General features: G+C 38.3%; 1 protein-coding gene and 1 long non-coding RNA gene across 2 annotated transcripts; both read right to left on the bottom strand.

The window, feature by feature from the left end:
* Window positions 1-218: 218 nt before the first annotated feature.
* Window positions 219-6,010, bottom strand: LOC117289961. Its single transcript, XR_004519008.1, has 4 exons — window positions 5,902-6,010; window positions 2,324-2,431; window positions 1,557-1,674; window positions 219-293 (listed from the first exon to the last, which is right to left on the bottom strand). It is a non-coding gene; the product is annotated as an uncharacterized LOC117289961 (long non-coding RNA).
* A 1,570-nt stretch (window positions 6,011-7,580) lies between these two features.
* Window positions 7,581-20,910, bottom strand: LOC117290185 (fibropellin-1-like; the record flags this gene model as incomplete). Its single annotated transcript, XM_033771443.1, is given in 19 exon segments — window positions 7,581-7,729; window positions 8,200-8,322; window positions 8,768-8,890; window positions 9,296-9,406; window positions 9,878-10,000; window positions 11,017-11,148; window positions 11,953-12,072; window positions 12,214-12,330; window positions 12,877-12,990; window positions 13,264-13,380; window positions 14,301-14,420; window positions 15,155-15,271; window positions 15,887-15,994; window positions 16,903-17,016; window positions 17,669-17,806; window positions 18,422-18,535; window positions 18,997-19,122; window positions 19,823-19,945; window positions 20,794-20,910. Coding segments are annotated over 17 exon segments (2,028 nt in total).
* Window positions 20,911-21,113: the final 203 nt, after the last annotated feature.

Genomic DNA, 21,113 nt, shown 5'->3' with positions numbered 1-21,113 from the left:
CTTTCAAAGTAGCGGGGGAAAATAAAATAAAACGTTTTGTTTAAAATGACACATCTTGGATAATTCAAGATAAACTATTCCTGAGTTTGACATAAACAGCAATAAGCTGTTTTGAACTGAAGCAGAAGAATCTGACTCTTTTATGATGAAAAAAGTTACTTTTATTTGATAGGCCTATAAGACTATAAAGATGTCTTTATCTGTGTTTGGTTGTACATCTTTGGCAGCGAGGTGGCGGCGTCTAGATGGTCAGTGTGTGCACAGATACCGAGCGTGCTAGGAGTGGTGTGGTCCTAAACAAAAATCAAGAGAGCACAAAGGTAAAGAGTCATGTTACAGTACGAAATGCTACACTCAACAAATAAAGGCCTGAAGACTTCCAGTGAGGAGTGTACAAAGAATGCAGAATCACCAAGAAAATTTCCCCACATTACAAAATTACCGCAACACTTTGAATTAAACACCAGTTCCATATAGGAGAAGCCAGAATTGTAGATTCGATCAGGGGATGGGCACATAATTTTTTTTTTTTTCTACATATTTCCAGATGGAGGTCAGGAAAAGGTAAGCAAAACTTTCAAGGTGATCCCATGGCAACCGCTTCCCATGTTGTAACTTGGCTGTGATCACTGGGCACACAGCAGCAAACGGCTAATGGTTTTTGACTGCTCAGTTTTGGAAGGATGTCTGGGAAAAGATTAACACCAATCTTCCCAAGCATACCGCCTCCCGTGTTGTTTCTTAAAAAAAAGGGTGTGATCCTAACAAACATTATTGACTAACAGGGATAGCGCTAAGACAAGGCTGGACAAGCTCAGTTGGTGGAGCACCGACACAATATTCCGGAGGTTGTTGGCTCAACTTCGTCTCCAGTCTTTTTTCTTTGTTCAAACCAAAAACCCAACAACCAGCTACAATACACAAAGGCAAACGCACATTTTGTGGAACTATGAAAATGAACCAACAGTTCAAAGATAAAAGCAATGCATAAAATATGGGAATTTTGTATCTATGATTTTTTTTTTCTTTATTATTATTAATTCTTATTTTATTTATTTATTTATTTATTTATTTATTTATTTATTTATTTTTTTTTTTTTGGGGGGGAGGGGGAGGGAGAGGAGCATGGTCTTTGACTTGGAGGGCTTTGTGGAAGAGCGCTGCTGATCAGCCAACTCTTGGTATTCACAAGAATAAACTATATTAGTAATAGTAAACTTGGAGGGAGTGTTGGCTCTGACTTGGAGGGCTTTGTGGAAGAGCGCTGCTGATCAGCCAACTCTTGGTATTCACAAGAATAAACTATATTAGTAAAAGTAAATTTGGAGGGACTGTTGGCTCTGAAAAGAGCCGGTTTGGTCCCGACGTTTCTAACAGTATACTCTGCTGCCTAAACGTCGCGACCAAACCAGCTCTTTTCAAAGCAAAACCTCCCTCAAAAGAGAAATCAATTTTTACATTGTTGGTTGTACACCCGCAAGTTTACTATTATTTACAGTTTATTCTTGTCCTCCACACCATGCAAAGGTTCAAACATAACTTCTTGTTATTCTTACTTTGTATATAAGCGGTTGACCTTCCAGACGAAGAGTGCCAGCGACAGACCACCCACAACGAGACCAGCCAAGGTGATGGGTATTAAAGAAAATAAACCCAGCCCCGCGAACTGATAACCTGTTGGGTACACAATCAGATAATGTTGACGATAATCACAACTTATATTGAGTCCAAAAGTGGAATAAGAAGATCATGAAATTATACAGACATTAGATATAATATAAACTAGTCAAAGAATAGTGTTTACAAAGTGCTATTCATAATACCTAAGACAGTTTATCCATTCTGATTGGTCGAGAGGGCAACACGTGGGTGTGTTTGAACGGATGATATAACACCAGTAAAAAGTGTTGAAACATGGGCGTGACACACGAGCTTGCATCTGTGCTTATTAGACAGTTTCTTCATTCTTATTGGTCGCGAGCGCACTTTGGTGTTTTTGGAGTCTATAGCTGAGTAACACAATGGGTTTTTGGAACACTGATGGTACTTTTGTATTCCTTTTTTGTGTATTAAATGCACCCTTTAAGTCACACAAAAGTAACAAATGAGCAAAACTTAGGCCAAATGTTACAGGAGTTTCAAACGAATAAATATCTACGCCCCTGTGATGAACCAAATACTTTTACTTGCTATGTATGTTGCATTTGTGAAGTTTTGAAAAGGGGAACATGTTTAATGTAGGCTACTGAAAACAATCTGTCCCCTGAAAGTCCACATGTACAGTACAACTAGAGGTATTATTCTGGTTGACTGGTATACTTACTTGTCTCCTCACAGAATGTACCAGTGAATCCGACTGGGCAGTCACATATTGGTTCGTCACCTTCAAGATATGCTTGGTAAGTTCCACCATTCTGACATAGTGCACCGTCTACAATTATGTGGAAATAAACAATTGGATCAAAACCACTGATGTCATACGCCCGCCTATTGCCTGCCATTTTGGTGGTCGAATTAAATGTAATTTGTGATTATCGTTATATTGACATGCAAATTAACATTCATTAAAGGTGTCAATTTGCGTTTAAAGATGTTGCTCGTCTATTAGCACACAGTACCTAAAAAGTAGCACCACACAATCACACATGAATTCTGAATCTTAAACTGGTACACAAATATTTGATTAATAGGTGATTGTGTCAACATGTACATTATTTTGTTTTAACCGGAGCCAAATTTTATAAAACTGCATACTTATGACAATGTCTGCTCATGCGGAAATGGATACAAGGCACACATTGTGTATAACAGGTTCACATTTGTCACAACCAACCCATCGGGGTTGTTGTTGCAACCGAGGAAGAAACCAACACTGCAGAAATAAATTTGCACTCAAGCCATTAGAGATTATATTTACAAAATATTACAATTTATTTACAACGCAACTCTTCTGCAATCTGAATTATTTGCAGTGGCCACACCTCAAAAAACAATAAATTCAACTTCCAAAATTCACTCATTCCAAACCTTAAATTGAGTCAACCCGACTCTTAAACTTGTGAGTTACAGTTACTGGCTTCAAGTAACCTTAACTCGCCAGTAGTTGATTCAAGTTTCTACGCCTTGATCACCTCGATCTCAAATTCCAACTTCTCAATAATTTCAACAATATATCTCCGGTACTTTGCAAATTCTCAATAATGCAACAATATCTCCAATACTTTGCAACTTCTCAATAATTTCAACAATATATCTCCGGTACTTTGAAATTCTCAATAATTCAACAATAACTCCAATACTTTGCAACTTCTCAATAATTTCAACAATATATCTCCGGTACTTTGAAATTCTCAATAATTCAACAATATCTCCAATACTTTGCAACTTCTCAATAATTTCAACAATATATCTCCGGTACTTTGAAATTCTCAATAATTCAACAATATCTCCAATACTTTGCAACTTCTCAATAATTTCAACAATATATCTCCGGTACTTTGAAATTCTCAATAATTCAACAATAACTCCAATACTTTGCAACTTCTCAATAATTTCAACAATATATCTCCGGTACTTTGAAATTCTCAATAAGTCAACAATAACTCCAATACTTTGCAACTTCTCAATAATTTCAACAATATATCTCCGGTACTTTGAAATTCTCAATAATTCAACAATATCTCCAATACTTTGCAACTTCTCAATAATTTTAACAATATTTAACAAACTGTCTACTCGAAGGCTCACACCACTCCTTAGGCTCGTTAATTCTCCTGAGTCTACAATATCAGAGTTCCTCAATGGTCGTGAGAAGTGCACTGTTCATGGATGTTCATCTGTGCATTCTGTGTTTCCAGCTCTAGAAAACCCTGCCATCGGTTAAGTTCCAACTCCACTCTAGTGATGAAAATGTTGGCGTGACGGTCCCATGTGATTTATCATGTCATCAGGGGCGTCCGAGCAGTCACTCCCGGACTTTAAAAGTCGGGTGGATAAGGGCCATCTATAATAATTAAAAATGAACCAAAACTGTACAAGAACAAGGTCGCTAACATTATGGGATGGTATCGGCACGCTTTCCAATAAAACAATGAAAAATTATCAAACTTGCAATTCTCCGCTTTTGGACCAACAATCACTTTAAACAAAAATGCTTTTACAAAATGCTTTATATTGAATGAAAAATACTACTTCAATCCAATGGGTTCCTCCATAAACATAATTAAAAGTAACTTACGATTTGTCGAGCTCAGTCCTCCTCTGTGCCTCACCAGAACTTAACATCTGTGCTGTAGCAACGCAAGCAGAACTCTAAATGCATAGCCCCAACTTCCTACACATCACCCCACTCACTTCAGAACTGGTACTCTGCACATCACTTCACTTTCTCCCATTCATATACACCACCACCACTATCTACACTCAAGCATACCAGTGAAATTCTCAAGACATTCCTGAGAGCCAACGCCCCAAGGAAAACAAAGGACCGCCCCTAACAAAAAACCTTTGTGCTTGCATTGCACGTTTTACTGCTGCACAGTAGCACTTGCCCACCTGTCCAAACTATTTACAACATTTCAACACAGTAGCTGTAGCAGCTGCACAGTAGCCAGTAGCGCTTGCCCCAGCAGTTGCACAGTAGCAGCTCGCGTTAGCACTATTTACAACAGCAAATCATGGCCCTATATTTTAGAGTACCACACAATATACAAAACAACTATTACCAACTGCTTCCATTAGACAACCTGTGACAACATTAATTAACTGTATTTTTTACATTTGGCTATTATTCAAAATTAAAACATTTTAAAAACATCTTTAAGAAGAGTTGCTATTATAAACAAAGAAAAGGCAAAACAAAAATAAAAAATTGTAGTTAATTGTGAACCTGATACATGTTTGTTTTCTTTTATGTCTTTACCTTGCTTGGTTCCTTGTATGTAATTTTGTTGCTGCTAGTATACTTATATACTTTCATATAGCTGTTTTTGTTCTTTTCTTGGGATCAGCTAGAGAGGAGAGCCTCTCGACAGGAAATGTTTTTTTTTAGGCAATCCTTCGGGCTCCAGCTGTTTCTTTTTCTTTACTGTAAATACATTGATCTTCGCTGTTTTATTTTTAAATAATTTTTTTAACATAATGACAATGTTTCTAATTTTTACTTTTTATTCCCGACAAATGAAGGCATAACAAATAAATGTAAGTGTTCACGTGACATGGTAGTTTCGCTGGTGACCTTAATGTGGTATGAATGTTTTTCTACGCACAGCTGCTTTTTTATGCTGAAGCAGCTCCGTGGAATTTGGCCCTGGTCTAAATTTCATAGAGCTGCTTAAAGATGCTATGTCAGATGATTGGCCCCAAACATAAAAAAATATTTTTTTTTGAGTGAATGGTATTTCAAAGAGTATCACCCGCTCTAACGACAAAAAAGTTTAACTTTTACTTTTAATGGTCAGGAACCATGACAAAAATTAAAAACGTTTCTTCTAAAACACATAAGAATTGGTCACTTTATATATTGTCGGGATCCCGAAAAAAATTATTTTGAGCACTTTATTTCACTGCTCCTAATAGTTGGAGGACTTTTTCGAGCAATGGCTCAAATGAAAGCTTGTAACTTTCTCGACCCCCATCAAAATACGTATTGAATTTTAAATCAAAATTTTTGGGTCAAATCGGCCCAAAATCTGACATAGCATCTTTAAACAGAACAATATGCTTAAAATTTGTCTGCTACTTGCAGCAATGAACAGGATGTCACAAGTTTTTCATGTGACGTGGTAGTTTTTGCTGGTAAGCATCATTTGGTTGTGCTAAGCTAGTTTATGTGCTTAATCAACTCTACGTAAACGGGCCCTATAGATTAATGCATAATCTTATGTGAGTCTGGTGTCCTACCCTGTTCACAGTGTTCTCCATACCATTCTGCCTCACAGTCACAGATTGCGACACCCCAAGTATCCGTACAGCTCCCTCCATTAAGACAGGGCAAATTTGCACATGGAGAGGGTATTTCTGAGGATAAACAATACACCAAAGTATGTTATTGTATAAACACGTCAACAACAATAATGGTTATGTGAATAGTTTAGTTCTGCTGAAACGTTTTGCTCTTTCAACAATTCTCACTATTGTCAGTGCAAACTTGAACATAATATAAACATTGAAGAGTATAACGGTAATTATTTTCCCCCAACAGACACAAGGAAAACATAAACATAAAGGTTCTTCTTAAAAGCAGTGAACACTATTGGTAATTACTCAATATATTTATTAGCATAAAACCTTACTTGGCATTCCGCCATTCTGACATGGGTTTAGTCCACGGCACTCTTTGGCTACTATGGATACAAAATATTTGAATAAAAACTACTGATGATGTCATACGCATGCCTGTTGTCAGCCATTTGGTGGCCGAATTGAATGTAATTTGTTCTTACCTTTATAATGACCTGTACTAAACACTACTCATGCAGTTCTTTCCCGTGTTTAGTGAACAAAAATCAACAGCACCGGTATTTTTTTTTCTTAAAAAATTTGAAAGTATTGAGTGCACTCGAGTGTACAGTGCTAAAATACACATTGGTGTAGATTAAAAATACAGATTATTTTCTTCGTCCCGCTTCGAAATTTAGCATAAAGGTGTACAAACTGCCTGTAACGATATTGCTCGTCTATTAGTATGCCATTTGCACACAGTGCAAAAAAATAGCACCACACAATCACACATAAATCTGAATCTTAAACTGGTAAAACAAGATTAGATTAGTATGTGATGGTGTCAACAGGTCAATTCTATCAAGGCTCGAGTCGAATTTCATAATCTGCTTAATAGGCCTAAGCAACAAATAGTCATCGACAATAATTGTCTGCTATTGCAGAAACGAGCAGGATACAAGTCACCAATAGTTGAACATGTGACATGGGAGTTTCACTGACAACCTAAGTGGTACGAATGTTGTTGTTTTTCTTTCTATATGCAAAGCTACTTTGTATTCTTTAAACAGCTCCATGAAAGTGTAAGGCAGTGAACACTATTGGTAATTACTCAAAATAATTATTATCACAAAACATTTCTTGATTACGAATACGAGTAATGGCGAGAGGTGGATAGTATAAAACATTGTGAAAAGCAGCTCCCTTGAAGTAACGTAGTTTTCGAGAAAGAAGTAATTTTCCACGAATTTGATTTTGATACCTCAGATTTAGAATTTGAGGTCTCGAAATCAAGCATCTGAAAGAACACAACTCCGTGTGACCATGGTGCGACAAGGGAGTTTTTTCTTTCATTAATATCTCGCACCTTCGACAACCGATTGAGCTCAAATTTTCACAGGTTTGTTATTTATGCAATACGTGTCTATGTTGAAATACACCAACTGTGAAGACTAGTCTTTGACAATAACCAATAGTGTCCAGTGTCTATAAACATTGTCTGCTATTGCAGAAATGAGCAGAATAAATCAGTCACAAATTGCACATGTGACATGGTAGTTTGGCTGATAATTCTGGGTAAGCATCATTTGGTTGTGCTTAGCTAGTTTTTGTGCTTAAGGAGATCTACGTAAACGGGCCCTTTAGATCTTATGTGGGTCTGGTATCCTACCTTGTTTACAGTGATCTCCTTGCCATGCTGTTTGACAATCACAATAAGCGGCACCCCCAGCTCCTGTATAACATCTCCCTCCATTATAACAGGCCCAGCTTGCACATGGAAAAGGCATTTCTGGAGATAAATAATACACATAAACTTTGTCTTTGTAAATTAACACATTATGTTGTATGTTTAACTTAACATTACTGAAAAACGTGTTTGCCCACTTATGTCATAGTTACGTCTGCACAGCCTTCCATTTTGGTGGTCGAATTGAATGTACTTTGTTTTTACCCTCAATGTGGTAGGAATGTTTTGTTTTGTTTTTCTATGCACAGCTGCTTTTTATGCTTGAGCAGCTCCATAAAAGAGGGCCTTGGTCCGAATTTCATAGAACTGATTACATAGAAAATATTGCTCAACAATTTTCTGCTATTGAAGTAATGAGCAGGATGAAATGACCAGTCATTTATCATTGACATTGATGTTTGGCCGTTATTCTGGTAAGCACCATTTGGATGTGCTTAGCTTTAATTGTTGTGCTTATAAGCAGCTATACGTATCAATCGATGCATATCTTATAATGGGTCTGGTATCCTTACCCTGTTCACAGTTATCTCCTTGCCACCCTTCATCACACGAACAGTCCGCGTAACCCCAATCATCCCTACAGCTCCCTCCATTGAGACAGGGCGAACTATCACATGGAGTTGGTACATGTAAATCTGGATAAACATATCGAATGGTCTGGTTAATCAATTATGACTAAAAAAAAAAAAGATATTGTTTTTCTGCTGATTGACTTTGCTCTTTGAAATATTCTCACTATTGTCAGTGCAAACATGAAAGTAAGTATTGAAGTGTATAATGTACTTTATTTTGTAAAGTAATTTCAAAGATTGATCCCCTAACAGACACAACAAACATAAAAATGGTGCAAAGATCACTGGTTCGGACAATAATATAAGAAAATTTTCACTCAAATCCTCTAAAAATTATTACTTATAGATAAAACCAAAAACAAGTTACGTTATTTCTTTTTAGCTTTGTGATTTACTTCTTGTACATTTGCTCAGACACCTTGAATAAAATAACTGCTACCAATGGAGGAACAACAAGAGTTTTTGCACATTTGACTTCCTCTTTGATATAAGTGGTTGACATACTTACTTGTCTCACAGTATGCACCCGTAAACTCTAGAGGGCAGTCACATGTTGCACCATCACGTGCATGGGGTAGGCATGTGCCACCATTCATGCATATTACACTCAGGCAACTTACAGGGTCTATACCTGGAGGAAAACAAAACACTTAAAAATCAAAACATGTGTTACACGCCTGTGTCTCATTTGGTGTATCCCGACATTATGCATAAAAATAACAATTAACTTTGTTTTACTATTTTCTCAAAAACTACCGCACCACCTTGGCAAGTTATATTTTAAGGGAAGCTGTCTATACCTATATTATCTTCGAGCCGTGTAAACTTTAATGTAAATCTGTGGACATGGTGTTTTGTATCGTATCCAAACCCTCTGCAACGTTATGAATCAGCGTAGTCAAAAATGTTATGGATTATACCGTGTTGAAATAAGAATCCAAATCATTTACAAATGTAAATTGATTTAGGCGGTTTTGTTTAAGGGAGCAATTTTTTCATTTGAAATAATTTGTTATAAATGGGTCTGGTTTCTTACGAGTTTCACAGTTAGCTCCACGCCATTCTGAATAAACACATCTGCAGTACGCTTCACCCATCAAAACCACACAGGTTCCTCCATTATTGCAGGTCAAATAATCACACGGATCTGGAGACAAAAACGAATAAAAACTTACAGACAGTGGACACTATTGGTAATTGTCAAAGACCAGTCTTCTCACTTGGTGTACCTCAATATATGCATGAAATAACAAACCTGTGAAATTTTGAGCTTGAATGGTCGTCGAAGTTGCGAGATAACTATGAAAGAAAAAAACACCCTTGTCACACGAGTTGTATGCTTTCAGATGCTTGATTTCGCAAATTCTAAACTTGAGGTCTCGAAATCAAACTCGTGGAAAATTACTTCTTTCTCGAAAACTACGTCACTTCAGAGGTAGTTGTTTCTCACAATGTTGTCCACTGCCTTTAAAGGTCGCTATTGTAAACCTAAGGTTCCTTTGTAAATGGTTTATTGTAACTAAGCTGCGTTGTTTTTATGGTGTTCATGCACCTTTTTGTTAATAAGGCTTTGCATTCCAGAAATGGAGGAATTATTCTGGTTGACTTGTATACTTACTTGGCTCATCGCAGTATGTACCAGTAAACCCGAGTGAGCAGTTACATATTGGATCTTCGCCTGCAATATATGATATGCATATTCCGCCTTGCCAACATGGGTTTAGTCCACGGCATTCTTTGGCTGCATTATATGGAAATAAAAATATTTTAATCAAAACCACGCATGCCTGTTGTCAGCCATTTTGGTGGCTGAATTGAATGTACCCTGTTTTTACCTTTATAATGATATGTGTTAAACACTACTCGTACTCAAACAGTTCTTTCATGAGTTCTGTTAACACAAATCCACGGGTAATTGTTTTTCTTTGACAATTCGGAAAACTATTGAATGTATACAGTTCTACACATTGGTGTTAGTAGATTAAAAATACAGATTTTTTTCCTCATCCCGTTGCAAAAATTAGCATAAAGGTGTAAACATTGACTGTAAAGATGCCTAAGGTAGGTGATGATGGCAACATGTTTAAACATTTCTGTTAAGACCTGAGCCAAACTTTTTTTAATTTTAATTTTATTTTATGTCTTTAACTTGCCATCGTATGTATTTTGTTTTGTATGCGTCTTTGCTTTTATTGCTGCTATACTTATATAATGTTATAAATATTTTGTGTTTCTTGTTCTTAGGATCAGCTGGAGAGGAGAGCCTTTCGACAGGATTTTGTTTCTTTAAGGAAATAGTTCGGAACTCAACTGTTTCCCTTTCTTTACTGTTTTTAAATTGCTCTTTGCATTTTTTGTTAAATGTTTTTAATTAGTGTGCATTTTTGTACTTTTTATTTCCGAGAAATTAAATATTTATAACTATTTATATATATACCTAGGTGACATGGTTGTTTCGCTGCCAACCTTAATGTGGTAAGGATTTTGTTCTAGGCACAGCTGCTTTTTATGCTTAAGCAGCTCCATAAAAGAGGGCCTGGTCCGAATTTCATAGAGCTGCTTAAACACAAAGTATCGCTTAAAAGTTGCCTGCTATCGCATTAGTCAGCAGGATACCAGTCACGGAGTGTACATGTGACAGGGTACATTGGCTGTGAATCTTATTCTGGTAAGCATCATTTGGTTGTGCTTAGCTATAGTTTGTGTGCTTAAGCAGCTCTACGTAAATGGGCCCTATAGATTTAATGCATATCTTACATGATGATCCCCTCCGTTCGTCACAGTGAACTCCATACCATCCTAAATCACAATCACAGATCGGCCCGTCCCACATATCCTTATTACAGGTCCCTCCATTAAGACAGATCCAATCTACACATTGAGGTATTACTGGAAATAAAAAATACACCAAAGTTTGTTATTGTAATAAACACACTAGGCCTTATATTGTATGTTTTCCCACTGGCTACATCCTTCTATTTCGGTGGTCGAACATACCAATTTCGCTACCAATGTTTAAATGTGATCACGTGACATATAGCGGGTAAAAGAAAAAACACAGCTACACAGTAAATACATAATTATGGCAAGACTCGTACCGACGGACCATACTCGGCTGCAATTATGATAAATAACACTTTAACTAAAAACGACGTCCCCCCCCCTTTTTTTGGTTATAAAAATGAATGTTGTGACAATGATACCCCGAGTTCTGCGAACGAAATTCCACAGCCAATTGTTGCTCCAAAAAACCTGGAAAAATATTGAGTGTACAGTGCACATTGGTGTCAGGTAAAAACACAAAACTGTATTTGTTTTGTATCAAGGGTTCGAAAGTGATGTTGCAGGTCTCAGAGGGCCTAAAATATAGCACCGCAAAATTATACACGAAATCTGAATCTTAAAAAGGGATTTGCTGAGGGCGATGATGTCAACAGGTACACCCTATATGGACCTGGACCCAATTTCATAATCTGCTTATAGGCCTAGAACGCAACAAACAATCCTTGACGATATTTGTCCGCTATTCCAGAAATGAGCAGGATACAAGTCACTTATAATTGTGCTTAGTAAAAGGTTAGTTTTGCTGGTAACCTTATTTTGGTTGTGCTTAGCTAGTTTGTGTGCTTAAGCAGCTCTACGTAAACAGGCCCAATAGATTAATGCATATCTAATACGGGTCTGGTGTCCTACCTTGTTCACAGTGATCTCCTTGCCATGCTGTTTGACAATCACAATACGCGGTACCCCAAGATCGCAGATAGCAGCTCCCTCCATTATGACAGGTCCAGTTTGCACATGGAGAAATTATTTCTGGAGATAAACAATACACCGAAGTTATTGTAATAAACATATTATATTGTATGTTTAAGCGAACATTACTGAAACAAAATGTGTTTGTACACTGATGTCATACATATATGCATATATCTTATAATGGGTCTGGTATCCTACCTTGTTCACAGAAATTCCCTTGCCATCCTTCATCACACGAACAGTCCGCGTAACCCCAATCATCCCTACAGCTCCCTCCATTGAGACAGGGCGAACTATCACACGGAGTTGGTATTTCTGGAAAAAAAAATACAATTCTTTGTTGTATAAACACATCAAATGATGGTTAATAAAAAAAATGTTTTTTTTCTTTTTGCTGATTGACTTTGCTCTTTGAGCTATTCTCTAGTGTCAGTGCAAACATGAAAGTATAAACATTGAAGAGACTAACTCTGGTTTGTTAATAAATTTAAATAGTTTGTGTTCACAACAACATACAAAAAGAAAAACATGAAACTGTCTTATATGCCTCTCTTAACATTTATGCATGACGTCATAGTTCTAACCCAAAATCAGGCTATGGGCGCACGTCCCTCATACTTGCAGGGGCTGCGCCCGTCGCCTCGTTTTGAGTTAGCATTTGACGTACCTCACGCATAAATATTAGTAGTGGCGTATAAGCACAGGTGCAAGCTCGCATGTCACGCTCCATTTTTACTGGTGTTATATCATCCGTTTAAACACCCCCACGTGATGCCCTCTCGACCAATTAGAATGGATAAACTGTCTCAGGTATTTGTGAATTTGACTTCCTCTTTGATAGGTGGCTGATAGTATACTTACTTGTCTCACAGTGTGTACCAGTGAAATCTTGTATGCACAGACATCTTGGCCCACTAACTCCATTTATGCATCTGCCATTCATACACGTTATAGCACCAGGGCATCTAGTTGTGTCTATATTAGGGGGAAAAAAAACACTTACAATCAAAACCTGCACTAGTTATCACTTGCTACTGTGCCATTTGTGTTTGTATTTAAGCAATCCTACTCTCAGTATAAAGTTCTAAGAATTGTAACAATAAAAAGTCGCAGTGGCTGGGAAATACTCTAAGCAATACTGATCAACAATCGCATCAAATTAGCCATCATTCGGTTGAGCTGAGCTGTAGTTTTGTGCTTAAGCAGCTCTACGTATAAACGGGCCCTATAGATTGATGCACATCTTACCTTGTGCACAATAATCTCCTTGCCATCCTGCTTCACATGAACACTCCACGTAACCAAAATCATCGCTACAGCTCCCTCCATTGAGACAGGGCGAACTATCACATGGAGGTGGCATTTCTGGAGAACAAGTTTTACAGTTTGTTATTGTATAAACACATCAAAGTTAATTTCCCACCCAGCAAACTGGAATATTACTTTGAAGTCTTATTTAGCTAATGGGCCCAATTAAATAGCTTAATAGTTACACAAAAAGTTGGCTATTAATGCAAGTTACAAACACAAATCGTGAGTCATTAGCCATATTACTGTTACTATAAAACAAATCTTGTTAAAGATTTGTTTTATATGAACTAATAAATAACATGAAAACCATGCTCCAAAATATTTTGATTTCTTTTGAAGTGTTTTAAGGACAAAATTTGTAATTATCATTATGTTATCTTCTGACAATATCTTCATTGTAGTTTTAAAACAATTCTTCAACGTACTTTAATTTGTTTGTGTATTATTTTGGTGGGGTGGGCCCTTGAACAATAAAAAAACAATGGCTGATTAAGTTGTGTTTGTTTTGTTTTGCTAAATATATTTCGGCACTTACCAACCTTCGTCGCTGCCCAAGGAATAGCGTGACCAGCTCAACTTACTTACGAATATCGAAAGAGAAAGGAGGGTTGTGACGTCACATTGAAGTCAAAACTCGCTTCGCGTTCGCATTTGCAGGGAGTATGAACCGGGCTTTAAGCAGTAAGTTGTGACGGTGCAGTTTACATGCGCTATACCATACTGACTTGCGCCATCAAAATAGAGTACGTAAGTTGTGCCATTTTTGTGGCGCAACTTTTCAGACTTGCGCCACTTTTATATACGTGGGGTAAATGTCGTGAAATCGGCGTAACTCGACCGTAAATTTGTGGCGCAACTTACGCCATAAACGTTGCGCAAGTGTACTTACGCAGTTTCGTGAAATCGGCTGCAGTGACTTTAAGGAGATCTACGTAAACGGGCCCTATAGATCTTGTATGGGTCTGGTGTCCTACCTTGTTCACAGTGATCTCCTTGCCATGCTGCTTGACAATTACAATAAGCGGCACCCCCAGCTCCTGTATAACATCTCCCTCCGTTATAACAGGCCCAACTCGCACATGGAGAAGGTATTTCTGGAGATAAACAATACACCAAAGTTTGTTATTGTAATCAACTCATTATATTGTATTCTTAATCGAACATTACTGAAAAAATGTGCTTGCCCACTGATGTCATGTCCTCCTACTCCTTCCATTTTCATGGTCGAATTGAAAGACATTTGTGTTTACCCTTATATTGATGTTAAACACTACTCATATTTGTACGCAATGCTTTCCCGAGTTCTGTGATTACTGCATAAATGTGTTCAAGTTCTTTTTAACTCTGTGTAAGCATTCATGAAGGGCTTGGTACCAGGACCCAATTGGCCATGGTTGTTTGGGGTCAATATTAATTATTCATTATGCGCACTTTTGACCCAGAGGGGATACCCCAACATGAGGAGCTGTGAACCTCAAGTTTAACCTCACAGCTTATTTGCATAATCTTGGGGGTAAGTTTATCATAAGAAAGGATCCGGGTGTCGGCTGATAGAGTGTACATAGAAATGTGTGGGAAGTATATGAATAAGGATAGTGGGAAAGATGCTAATAATTATTTTGAATAATTACCAATTAAATAGTGTCCATTGCCTTTAAACTGGTTTGCTATTGAAGAAATGAGCAGGATGAATTAGTCACAAATTGCGCATGCGACGTGGTAGTTTTGGCTTTTATTCTGGTAAGCATCATTTGGTTGTGCTTAGCTGTAGATTTTGTGCTTAAGCAGCTCTACGTAAACGGGCCCGTTAGATTGACGCATATCTTACCTTGTTCACAGTAATCCCCTTGCCATCCTGCTTCACATGAACACTCCACGTTAACCCAATCATCACTACAGGTCCCTCCATTGAGACAGGGCGAACTATCACATGCAGGTGGTAGTGCTGGAGAACAACATTACAGTTTGTTATTGTATAAACACATCAAATGGCATGGTTAATAAGAAAACGTCAATTAATATCGTCACTTTGCAGTCTTGGCTAGGCAGTTACCCGGAGATGCGTAGCGCTCACTTATTGGCGGATGGTTTCGCTAATGGCTTTCATTTGGGTGATACAGGGCCACGTATTAGTAGGGATTTCGGGTGCCCCAGTTCAGCTTTAGAAAGGGCAGATATTGTTTTAACTAAGTCGAATAAAGAGATAGCTCTTCAGTAGGATTGCATGGCCTCGTATTAATAAGCCATTTCTTAATTTACAGTGCTGTCACATAGGTTTCGTCCCAAAGCATGAACCAGGCGAGTTTTGATTCATTCACAATTTGTCGTTTCCACTCTAGGAGGTTCAATATTGTCGACCCACCATGCCTGGCTCGCGAAGCAGATATCAAGTCGGTGTTTCGGCTATTGCATGTGGCTCCTTCCGATCACGAACTTCGGCTCAGGTCTTTATCATGCGGCCGCCGACCCTGCCGGCTTTAAACGGCCGTTGAAGAACTCGTTGCTACCCCCTGTTTTCCCTTATTATTGACCTCCTTTTTGATAAGTGGTTGATACTTACTTGTATCACAGGATGTACCAGTGAATCCAGGTAAGCAGGAACATATTGACCCATCTTCAAGGTATCGGCAAGTTCCGCCATTTATACACACATCATCGAGGCACATCTCTATCATCAGAAAAAAATAAAACACTTAAATTCATAACCTGCAGTATAGTCACACACTATTGTGGTATTTGTGTTTACCTTTAAAGGCAGTGGACACCATTGGTAATTACTCAAAATAAATATTAGCATAAAACCTCACCACTTGGTAACGAGTAATGGGGAGAGGTTGATAGTATAAAACATTGTGAGTAATTTTCCACGAATTTGATTTCGAGACCTCAGATTTATAATTTGAGGTCTCAGCACACAACTGCGTGTAACAATAGTGTATTTTCTTTCATTATGACCGATTGAGCTAAATTTGACAATTACCAATAGTGTGCAGTGTCTTTAGAAGCAATCCAACTCTGATACTCAAATTTAGTTGACAGTGCATAACCAAATAATATTGGAAATGAACGAATTATGTTTGATTAACAGCAATCAAAAAGAGGTAGTGTGAGATATTGTGGCATACACGCTTGTTTTACATGATGTGACATAAGATTGAGTCTTTGAAACACACATAGTGCGTAAAAGACTCTGGGTACTTTTTGTCGTATACACAAACAAAATTCCACAGATTAACATTCAACCTTCAAACGTTTTGAAGATAATGACGTTAAAAAGCTTCGATAAAAACATTACTTGATGAGGTGCTGTATAGTTTTTGAGAAATAATTGAAACAATTTCACGAAAAGTTCCAGCAAACAATATCTTTAGGGAAGCTTAATGAAACGTTTTGTTTTATGTTGTACAAAAAGTACCCACAGCCTTGGAACAGTCACATGATTACTGTTTAATCTGCAAAACATTCAATATTGTATCGTGTTAAATTAATAGTACAACCCAATTCACATACAAATGTAAATTGATTTTGGCGGTTTTGTTTCAGGGAGCAAATAGTATGATAGGTCAGATTTCTTACGAGTTTCACAGTGAAATCCAGTCCATTCTCTACTACAACGACAGCTCGCCCAACCTGAATTCGAATATACCTTACAGGTTCCTCCGTTCTCGCAGGTCAAATCTATACACGGATCTGGGGACAAACAAATACATTAAATTGTATTTTTTAAGGTCTCTTTATAAATGCTTTATTATGCAACTAAGTTGCGTTGTTCATGCAACACGAATTAGTATGATTATTTTACTATTGATACTACTACTACCACTACCGCTGCCGCTGCCGCTGCTGCTACTAGCACTAAGTTCTTGTATACCGCACGTATGTACAAACAAGGTACTTTATAGGCGTTTATGATAAACAAACAGAAACAAAAAAGTTGTTTGACTATGAGACATTGACAAGGGTTCACAAGGTGCCAGTGCACTTAGCAGCCTCTGCCAGAAACACCACGGCGTCCTTTGCAATCTTTGTAAGTGGGTTCTTTTGCAAGCATTACACAACACACGGGACCTACAGCTTTACGTCTTACAAAATGACGAAACAGTAATGGTTAAATGTCTTGCTTGATGACACTACAAGCGGGTACGACTACAAGAGTGTCAAGAACGGGACTCAAACCCACATTCTGCTGCATGATCAGAAACACAAGAGACTATTAGTCGTGTGCTCTTTAACTGCTCGAAACGCCACTCCAAAGAGGATTTTAAGCTATGTCTAGAAGATGCAGTGACAACCCCAAAGAGACAACAGTGAAACAAGCCCGAGTTTCCCTTAATGTATGTACCTTCAAACTCGCACTTGCGACCAACCAAACCTTCTGGGCATTTACAGAACACCTTATCTTCCAAGTCAGTGACGCACAATCCTCCATTTCGACAGGGTGATGGCCGATGAAAGCTAACGCATGAATCAAGGTAAGTTACTGGAAAAACAAAAATACAATGCATGAACAAATATCTGAGAAGACTCAATAGGATACTTTTGGACGGTCCTTTTTCACAGTGTCTTGTCATTAGAATGTGTGCTCAGAATTACTATACGCGCGGGCACAACTGAGCCACAACAAACAAGGAACGTTTTGCCTGCTGCTGCCAGAGTCTCAAAAGTCTCCCATTATGTTTTCGCCATCCTTGTTTGGTTGAGATATAGAGGATATAAATCAAAGTGAGACTATAGTGTTCAAAGGTTTTGGAGGTACATCGGCCGGTCGACGACCACGTCAGAGCCAATGAACAGCTCTCCCTGGGTAGCTCCACCCACAATTTACATATACGAGGAACGTTGCGCAGGTTTCCTTTTATTCTGATTCATTACAGCAGGGTGAATATTCATGCGTCGGCCTCTGTGTTTCGTCATCTCAGAGGCCGCTGAATGAATATTCACCCTGTGAAACGACTTACAATAAAGGAACCTTGTGCAACGTTCGTCGTGTATGTAATTTGTGGGTGGAGTTACCCAGGAAGAGCTGTTCGTTGGCTCTGACGTGGTCAACCGGCCGATGTACCTCCAAATCCTAATGAACACTACTTGTACTTACAGAGGTCGCAATGTGGGCCCCTACGACCTGTGGAGCAGTGGCAGACTGTTTCTCCATGGTATTCCTTACACGTACCAAAATGACATTCTACGCCCTCACAAGTGACAAAATTCTCTGGTGAAGGGAAAACACATTATTGTCAGTTTGAGTTCACAGTACTGCAGTGTTCGTAACAGAGTCATTTTGTTATCAAATCGAATCACAAGTAAATTTCGCTCAAGTCAAATCATAGTAATTTTTCGCTCAAGTCAATTGTAATACACAAGCCACATGTATATTGTCCCATGGGGACATGACAAGCATAAATACAACCAAAAACTTGTTAAAATAACAGTTATTAAATATCAGTTATTGCATATCTGTGCAGAGTTAACTCTCGGCCTTATGTAAAAATGCACTCGAAATCGTCAGGATATCGGCAGCGGCATTGTCCCGGAGGACTTGATTTTGCCACATATTAAACAAGCATTATCGTCAACACAAAAATTATTCCTGTCAATTCTCAACTCTCAAGTAATTTTCGGGCCCACGACAAAGTGATAACATTAATAAAATAGTTTAAGTGTTTCCCATACCACAGAAAGGTCCGTAGTGTTGATCATCACAGACGCAGTATGTGTCATCGATTGTAGTGCTGTTGTGGTAGCAGGTTCCCCCATTCATGCAAGTTACGTTGGCACACTTTGATGGTCCAAGTGACTCTGTAGGACAGGTATAGTCATAATGTGATGTGAATAATCAACACTCTGTAGTTAGGCGTAGCTAGTCTTTACTCCACAAGATGCTGACTTATCAACAACAACATTTTGGCAAAATACCTAAAATGTATTAAAGGATGCACATATGTACGGCATAGCCCTTATGAAAAGGTTTGCAGTAACACCATGTAATCTCTAATGAATTGGGGTGGTTCTGAAAAGAACCGTTGGTTTCCACTCGACGTTTCGATCAGTATGCTCTGATCGTCTTACGGAGAAAGCTAGACTCTGATGCTGAATGCTGCTCAAGGACTGTGGAGGCGGACTAGCTTGGTGATGCACGTAGGCGGGAAATAGAGGCGGGATAAACTTCAAACAACCGGATGTTGGTGAAAATATAGGATAGGAAATATATTTGGGATTTGGGGCCACGAGAGTAATAAGGCTACCAAATTTGAAAATACTTTTAAAACAGAAACTATTAAATATCTGCATGTTGTAAGTGAGACAAACAGCGTTACTTCCAGGCATCTCGGGAAGGCATGGTCCCATACAGTTTGCCCTACCCTGTTAGATAGTGGAATATAGTCTAGAATATCAAGGCTGTTCAGCTCGCACCGGCCCGGTCGGGGCATTGTTAGTGGGACAACAAGTGTTACTTTTAGGCGTCTCGAGAAGGCAGGGTCTCATACAGCATGCTTACCTGTAGAGCAATTTCCACTGCGTCCATCTTTGCAATCACATTGCCATGTGTTAGAATCAATCAGAATACAACGGCCATGATTAATATCACATGGGAAATCCAAATGGCAGATATCTCGGTATTCTGCAATTGAAAGAATAAACATAAACAATTGAAAACTTATAAGGAAACTGTCAAAAAATAAAATACACGATTAAAGAATCCGAAACTGATCCACCTAATTTTTAGGGAAAATATAGGGTTTTGGTGGTGGGGGAACTCTAAATTTAGAAATGATATAAGATTGTGTGACACCTAGATTCTAGAAGTGAGATGATGTAATGGTCAACGGGGGGGGGGGGGGGGGGGTAAGGGTGGGTGGTCAGGAATGTTAGGGGGGGGGGGCTAATACTGGACATGGGCTTACAGAGGATATGGGCCACCTGTTGAAGTGTGAACAACCATTAAGAAAGGACAATGGAACGATTTGAGAATTCTACTCTAGAGATAAAATAGTGGGAAATCATCCTTACTCAGTGTCCTGGGAAAGTGCTTTTGTTTTTTGTGTAAAGTTGGGGGTGAGACTTGTCACGATTTGTGCCACTTGTCATGGATGTTTACAAATACTGCTAGGAATTCTTCCTCACAATACATTTATCTGGGGGAATGATATTGCCCTATTTTTAAGTTGTTAAAGTGAAATTATACAACTTACCGTTAATCATCAAAAAGAGCATTGGACTTTAAATAGTAACATATAGTCATAAAATCAATAAACATACGCAAATTAATTTTGTGCAAGTAAAATGTATCACGATAAAAGTGACAAAATGGAATTGTGAGATCATCAATCACAGTTCAAGAAGTCCAACCGAAGTTGTTAGGCAGGAAAATCTGCTTCCCTTAACATCTTTTTTTCTTACGAAATTCTGCTGGGTAAACATTTTCTTGAGGTGTTCCTGTTTCGTTTTACAAATGTAGAGGCTACTTACGGCATCTGTTGCCAGCAAAATTTTCGGGACAGAAACAAACTCGGCTTCCATTAATAGTCAGACAAGTTCCACCCTCCTCGCAGTAACCATAGTAACACAGATCAGTTGAAACGGTCGCTAAATTAGGATATTGGGAGAAAAGATAGACCAGTCAGAATGCAAACTATAATAATAACAGGTGAACGTAAAAGTAGTCCCCGTGGTGGTTGAAGCACTTGGCAGCCTTGCAAAAGCATTGGGGAAACATGTAGATGAAATTAGGATACTTGTGTGAGTGCAGTGGTGTTACAGAAGGCGGTGCTTTTAGCGAGGATCCTTGT

This window comes from Asterias rubens, chromosome 5 (assembly GCF_902459465.1).
Source record: "Asterias rubens chromosome 5, eAstRub1.3, whole genome shotgun sequence".
Lineage (NCBI taxonomy): Eukaryota > Metazoa > Echinodermata > Asteroidea > Forcipulatida > Asteriidae > Asterias > Asterias rubens.
Note: the sequence above shows the minus strand (reverse complement) of the source record. Positions and strands in the feature narration are given on the sequence as shown.